General features: G+C 44.3%; 1 protein-coding gene across 6 annotated transcripts in view; it reads right to left on the bottom strand.

Annotated features, from left to right (window-relative positions):
* Positions 1-962: 962 nt before the first annotated feature.
* The window catches only part of LOC133360330 (synaptonemal complex protein 1-like), a 31,036-nt gene continuing 24,760 nt past the window's right edge, over positions 963-7,238 (bottom strand). For 4 of the 6 annotated variants that reach the window (XM_061578978.1, XM_061578979.1, XM_061578983.1 and 1 more), the window contains 5 exons: positions 6,448-6,630; positions 4,778-4,876; positions 3,906-3,983; positions 2,266-2,352; positions 963-1,666 (listed from right to left, as the gene is read on the bottom strand). In XM_061578978.1, coding sequence (XP_061434962.1) covers positions 1,508-1,666; positions 2,266-2,352; positions 3,906-3,983; positions 4,778-4,876; positions 6,448-6,630 — 606 coding nt within the window. In that variant the 3' untranslated portion in view covers positions 963-1,507. The remainder of the gene's footprint in view (positions 1,667-2,265; positions 2,353-3,905; positions 3,984-4,777; positions 4,877-6,447; positions 6,631-7,238) is intronic. The other 2 variants (XM_061578980.1, XM_061578981.1) reach the window with 2 other exon arrangements.

Here is a 7,238-nt window from a genome sequence, read left to right as displayed (position 1 = left end):
CTTCTCGGTTCAAGCTGTGTCTGAGTTTATATATCTGGATGGCTTCATGAACAAAGCTCTGAAGGTAGCCGGTAGGTTTGCAGAGTACCTCCGTCTTGGAAATATCTGTTTCGTGTGAGCCCACAGCGTTAAAACGATGATCGGCAACGGCAGAGGTATTGGTCCTACCGTGTTTCAGATCTGCCTTGTGTTCACGAACGCGGTCCGAGACATGGCGTTTCGTTTCCCCAATGTAACTGCTGCTGCAACCACAACTCAGTTTGTAGACACCAGGGTATTGCATGTCAGAAATCGTTTTGGTAACCCCTGTTTAAACAAACACAAGATCCAGGTTCGTTTCAACACAGTACACACAATCCGTGATTTAATCCCATCTGTAAAGGATGTGATTCCTGACATGCAATACCCTGGTGTCTACAAACTGAGTTGTGGTTGCGGCAGCAGTTACATTGGTTAAACGAAACATGTCTCGGACCGCGTTAGTGAACACAAGGCAGATCTGAAACACGGTAGGACCAATACCTCTGCCGTTGTTGATCATTGTTTTGACGCTGTGGGCTCACACTTAATAGATTTTTTTCCAAGACATAGGTACTCTGCAAACCTACCGACTACCTTCAGAGATTTGTTCATGAAGCCATCCAGATATATACAGACACGTCAACCGAGAAGATGGGTACTAACTGAGCAATCATTGGAAGGACGTTATTAACCAGGTAAAGTCTTAACTGACTGTGATGTTTCCATCCTACCTGCCTATGTCAGTACCTGATGACGGACGCTTGTGTTGCGCCCGAAACGTCGTGATTTGTTTTATTTTATATCTACGTGACTTTACAGAAAGAACCAAAGAGTATGGATTCCTGCAGTCACGAAAGCCTCAAATCAAGATTTACTTCACAATCACAGCATCCGCATTTCCACGAAAGTACATGCCTGCCAGTTATGTTACACTGCTCCTATTGTGTCAAGTGTGTTTATTATGTTATTTCAACTCCACACTCCGTGAGCGGTCTTTAAACACAGTTTGTATTTTGTTCGTGGCCATTTCATTGCGACTGACGTCAACCATGTTTTACCTATTCGGAATGACCCAGGTTGGTTTTTTTCACCACTTGAATGGCATAGCTTTCAAACATTGACCGAAACACCTAAACACAGTTCGTTCTTCAGTGCAAGGACCGCGGGCCACTGGCGGCCCCTGATAGGCCTTTATTGCGGCCCTCTGACGTGCGCCCGCGCCCCTCCCCCCCAACAATACACAAATGTGAAAACACCCCCCCCACCATCATCATCATCGTGCTACTGTCAAATCCAACTGTGGTTTCAAATGTGTGGCGGCCCTACTCACACTTGTCGGCGAAAGTGTCCCCCCCCCTCTGAAAATTGGTGAAAAACACTGCCTTAAAACTGAACACCCAAAACATTTTAACTGCGGTGGCTAAAAGTCTCCATCTAAAACACAGAACGCAAAACAACGTCGCTCAAAAAAACCTCCAATTATTTATTAATCCTCGGGTCCAAAAGTGTAGACATCTTGAATCTTTAACCAGTTAAAGGTCGTGTCCCGCTGTTTTGCAGGAGGCTTGATGGGAGGTAATGCAGAGAATATCTTCCCTTGTTTGGCCTTTCTTGTCAACGTTGTTTTTCTTGAGATCCCAATCGCCTGTGACAAATTACACATCGAAGACACCACAACGATAGGGCATCGTCAAAAAAGTCTAAAGCGGGTCTCCTGCTCAAGTGAGCATGAGTTGGTGTTGGTCTCGCGTGAGGAGGTGTACGGGTCCAGTGGTGGATACGTCCACGTTGCTATGGCGTGTCCTCGAAATAACGCGTGTGGATTCACCGTGTGCTGCATATAACGGGTACAATTACAAATTTAATCGGAAGGAAATTCAAACTCGTGCTAAGGTAGCTCAATAAACCGAACAGCGCGTAGAGCGATGCCGACTTGAGGTTGGCTGCATCCTCGGACGCTGCAAAGAAATGTCGCGTGCCAGATAGTCCAAGTTTAGTGTTCTACTGAAATGCCACGTGCCAGACATTTCAAGTTTAGTACTGTATTGAAATGCCACGTGCCAGACATTTCCAGTTTAGTACCGTGCTGTGTGAATCCCCCACCTCAGGTTACACAGTGTGGAGTTGAAGAAATGACTTGGTGATGCTGCTGCAACTGCACTGAGAGTGGTTGCACAATCACACGTAACAACAACAAAAACTCCACAACGGTTAAATGTCATCAAATACTGAAGTACCGAGTACCTTGTTTGGTTTTGCGAAAAATATGGAGGGGTTTTGGTCGATTCTGCACAAAACTCTTGACATGTCCCTCTGTGATTGTTTGGATATCTGCGGTGACAATTCACACGTGTCATATTACAAGACTGCGGGCAATTAAAGTTGCCCTTGCACCTGGGATTTGCACCTGCCCTGGATACGAAGCAGGTACAACTCACCTATGCTCATGAGGGTTATCAGTTGTGCTTATGCCTGGCTGGTGTGTCTGGCAAAAAAAAAACATGTTTAGGCCTGATAGGGTTTGTGACAGGAGCACTGAAGAAAAACGTTTTAAAGGACGCACATATTAAAAGTTATTATGGTTATGCTTGCAATGTTATTGGTTATACAATCTTACCCTCTCTACATGTTGCTTAACATTAAGAACCCAAATGTGCCTAAGGAAATGACAAATCAGAATTTACTAGCTGCTATGGTATACGGTTCATAAATACTGTCCGTTAAACAAACAAAAAAGATACGGAACACAAACGCAAAGGTGCTCACAAAGAAGCATGGCGAGATGCCCGCTTGGGATTACATTGAGAGACGGTGAAAGGAACAACGTTTTTGTTGTCCATCCGCCCGCACCTCCGATAAGCACGGTTGGCTACGTACGGTGGTGCGAAAGAAGTTCAACATACATACATACATACGCACGTACGTACGCACGTACGGACAACACGAGGGTTATACTGGTAGGAACCTCCTGGTTACACCAGCCCACAGGGGATCATTGTGTCCGTCGTGCAGGGAGGGGCTGGGTGGGGAGGGGCTGGTCACCCCGTGGTGCCCTTATAAAACTCACGCCGGCTTGTGCCCGCCCTCACAGTCGGGCATATTTGCGGAATACACCACGCCGCCGTTGACCCTGGCCATTGACCGAGCAACCCAACGTTCCTATCAGCTCCCTCCGCAGGAATGTGTTTTATACTGGAGGAATCCGATGAGCTATGAAGCTCTTTATCACAGATGTCCAGTACTATAAAGTATTTTTTATTTTACCAGGTAAGGCCCACTGAGCTGTATTGCTCTTGTTCAGAAGTGACCTGCTCACAAATGATAGCTCAACGAAGTGGCTTACGTGGAAATTGATAGCAGCCAAATACTCTAAAAGCATGTTTCTAAATGTGGAGGGAAAATACACGCGATCATGGGGAGAACATGCAAGCTCTAAATATACAGGCGTCAGAGTCGGGATCCAATCCACGACCTCCTGTATACCAGGTCAGGTAGTTAACATTTCGCCACCGCTAAGGGCAGGTCAGACGTTACAACAACAAACAATACAAAACACCACAGGAGCGCAAAGTATAGGAAAGGTAAATAAATGGATAAAAAAATATGAACAAAAAAAACTAAACCCACTTTTATCTTACCAGATAAGGCCCACTCAACTATTAGATTATTTTACAGTAGCGACCTGGCCACAAACGGTAGCTCTACGAAGTGGCGTACCACGTGGAAATGTATATTTTGGAGTACGAAAAAAATGTGCGTGACATCATAAGCATTGTTTAAACTGCCGCGCCGGGAGATCAAACCGGACTGCAAGTCTGGTGCACTCCCAATTTGCACCGCGGCAGCATAACCTCGACATACGTGAGAAAGATGGCAGAGCTCACCTTGGATGCTGCCTTGGTCTTTTCTGTTCGCTTGGATGGCATCACGCCAGAGATACTTTGCATCAGTTGTTCATCGACCTAACATATGCAAATATCGAGGAAGAAAAAGCATGCATATGCATGGATCCTACAATTAAAAAAAAATACTTGGCCTTGCTGGAATTCGAAGCTAAAAGGCTTCCTGAATTTTTTTTTTTATAATTTACATTTTCTAAAATCTTTGACCGCAACATTTCTAAATCTGCATCTAGGTGTTGCATGTTTTGATTTTGGGGAATTCAGAAACCCGTCCCCTGGTCCCGGGCATGCTTTGTGAGCGCTCTGTCTCTGGCACATTCATCTTACGTTTATTTAACAAATGCTTCAAACCCGTCATGATGTTTATTCCACCTTCCCACATCCAATGACCTCAGCCTTTAATTCTGATTCATGGTGATGGCGACTCGCATTAAACTGCAGTGATTTTTTTAATTGCACATTTTTAGTTCAATGTTATTAATTGTCAAATGAATGCCTTATATTCCAATCACATAGTCATGCAATTATTTTTTATTACATTATAAAAAATATTTAATTATCTGCGGCATGCCAGTCAGCTCCCCGTAACCGGAAAGGCTCTTACCCCAGTTGGTCCAGCTTTGAGTGGCTTTACTGTGCACCGTACATTTAGAGGAATGCCTCTATTTTGCATAAACATCCACAAATGACGCTGCCATGAGGCGAATTATCCCCAGGGTCAAGTGAGCTGCTTTTTCCCACCGAGAGTGGATCAAGTCCCATTGCAGCATCCAAAGAATATCAATCAAAGCAGTCACATTTCTCACCACCAAACCCATGCCGTCAGAGCTCTCGGAGTCTGACCAATAAAATACCTTTCGTTTTTTATTTATGATGTTCCCCATCGCAAGGGGCTTCAGAATGCCCCTGGAAGCCGACTTGGCCACTGTTACCGGTGCTGGCAAAGGGGAAGCCTTGCAGATCACACAAGCACACAAACAAAGATCCTACATTTAGGCTCGCAGACTGCAGGAGTGACGTGCTGTTCGCAAACACCCAACATCGGCGCTTAACCCAGCGGAATTTATTTAACAAGCCTGATTGATGAATAAGACCCAGAAAGTAAAAACTAGTCCAGATCTTGCTAGCTTGAATGAATACTGCTGGATATTGGTTTGGAATGCCAAAAGGCTGATGGTCAAAACATATATTATGTGTGTGTATGTGTAAACACCGAATGGAGGTGTGTTTAGATACATTGCTACCCATTACGTTCCACAATGAACAACGAGTCTGAATACATGATCCTTATGGTGGTACCCGGGGATACCAAATAATACAAAATGGCAGAGGCAATTAAATATTTTATTTCTGGGAAACTATTTTCTCCAGGGGTGTACTTCACTCCGCGACTGGGGTACCAATCAATCCGAAATCAGTGCTACTCTGCGATGTCGAAACGCCAAACATTAGCATAAAAAATCCGTTATTGAAAAAGTTAACTTTGAACAGTGCATCGTGTACAGCTCGTCGAGATGAGTAGATTGCCGCATCGCTGACCATCAACATAAATTAAATTATGTGGTGCAGAGATGTGCAGAGATTAGATCACGTGGACTTCAACGAAAAGTGTTGAGTTTAAATCCCATTCTGGGGGTCCCGTCATAAGAATGTGGAATTTCCACTCCTGGCTTTCAGGGAGAGCCTCCTCACGCAAGCTTGGCCAGCACAGCTCACGAGGAGAGTTGCTGTGACCAGCACCTCACTTGGCCACATTTCCCCCCCCCCCCTTCCCCAGCGCTGACGTTTACACACTCGACCAAAATAAGGTCCAGAGTTTAATTGTCTCGAAACAATGTTGATAGAATTACACTGGTCAAAAAAGAGTTTTTTTTCTGGCCTGGACTTTTGCAGCTGGTAATTTCAGGGTGCTGATTCCAAATATGATCTCAGATTTGCTCTATCACATCTCATTTTTATGCTATCGGCATACCCCATTTTCATTGATTTTACCCGAAATTAACTGTCACTTATGATTGCAAGTTGTTGCGAGTCAGTGACTGCTTTAGTGTTAAAATATGGTGCTGTATTTTTAGGATAGTGTGTTTATAATATCATTTTATGTAGATATCCACATTTATTTAATATTTTTCTTCTGCAGTTTTTTATTGAAAATGCAGTATTTGATATCTCAAAAACCTGATGTGATAGACAAAAACTGATGCCAGATTTGGAATCAACACCCCAAAATTACTTTAAAACCGTTGGAATGCCTGACGCCAGAAAAAGTGTGTTGACCAGTTATGCACTCCCAAAAGGCAATTGTGGGATAATGGGTTAAGAGATGTTTGTATTGTTCATACGGAGAGATGGATATGTGAAGAAAATGTGAGTGGGCTTTGGCCGGATATATTTCGACTGGAACGGATGACAGCTGATGGACAACACTCGCTATGAAATAGCAGCCAAAGGAGTGAATGCCCTGGGAGAGAATGCCCTGGGAGTGACGGGATTAGTTCCTGTACACAATGGACACGTGACATACCTGTGTTACTCTTGTGATGATGCCCACAGAACACCGGGAGGATTTACGCAGTACCATTTTCTCCACTGAAACAGGAGTAGGTGTGTTCCTGTTTCTTTTCGCTGGCGTCACTTTGGAAGTCTTGGGCGTAACCGCCAGCTGAGGAGCGATTTCAGGCCGGTGTGACACCACATTGATGCTCTCCTGCGGGCAACGCAACAAATCAAATCGCTGCCGCCTTTGCCACGACAAAGTTCTGGACTCATTTAACGGGCGCGTTCAATAGAGGAGCCATAACCTGCCAGAACATTTTAAGATGTGGAATGTAAAAAAAAAGTTAAGTAGAATTCCCTTCTTTGAAATCCATGTTATATAATTTTTTGTATAGACAGGCTCTTTGTACTGCTTAATCTGAACCAATGACACAATGTGCTATCACACAATTGGGTTGGAAGGTAGCTATGTGATGGCAGCAGACAAGTAGATTCTTGAATTTATTACGCGGAGCTGCGAGTAGTATGTCCCATCGCATGCGCGGGTTGTCTTACTCCGGTGTTCTGCCACATTCCAAACACTTAATTTGTGGAAAAGCGCTAATGTTCCAATGCAGGACCCTCCTGAAAAAAAGAGGTCCTGAGACCCAGTGAGCTTTCCCTGAGGAAAGGAATTTCGTAATACTATTATGATCTCTTGACCGTCTGAACACAACCGTATCTCAGGACGATGATAGTAATATTTTCAGATTGACGCAAACAACAATTTACATCTGTTGTGTACGGCACCGGCCTACAGGGTATGAGCTGCTGTAACGT

The sequence above is a fragment of the Lethenteron reissneri genome, chromosome 68 (genome assembly GCF_015708825.2).
Source record: "Lethenteron reissneri isolate LAM-NWPU_2019-01 chromosome 68, ASM1570882v1, whole genome shotgun sequence".
Classification (NCBI taxonomy): Eukaryota; Metazoa; Chordata; class Hyperoartia; order Petromyzontiformes; family Petromyzontidae; genus Lethenteron; species Lethenteron reissneri.
Note: the sequence above shows the minus strand (reverse complement) of the source record. Positions and strands in the feature narration are given on the sequence as shown.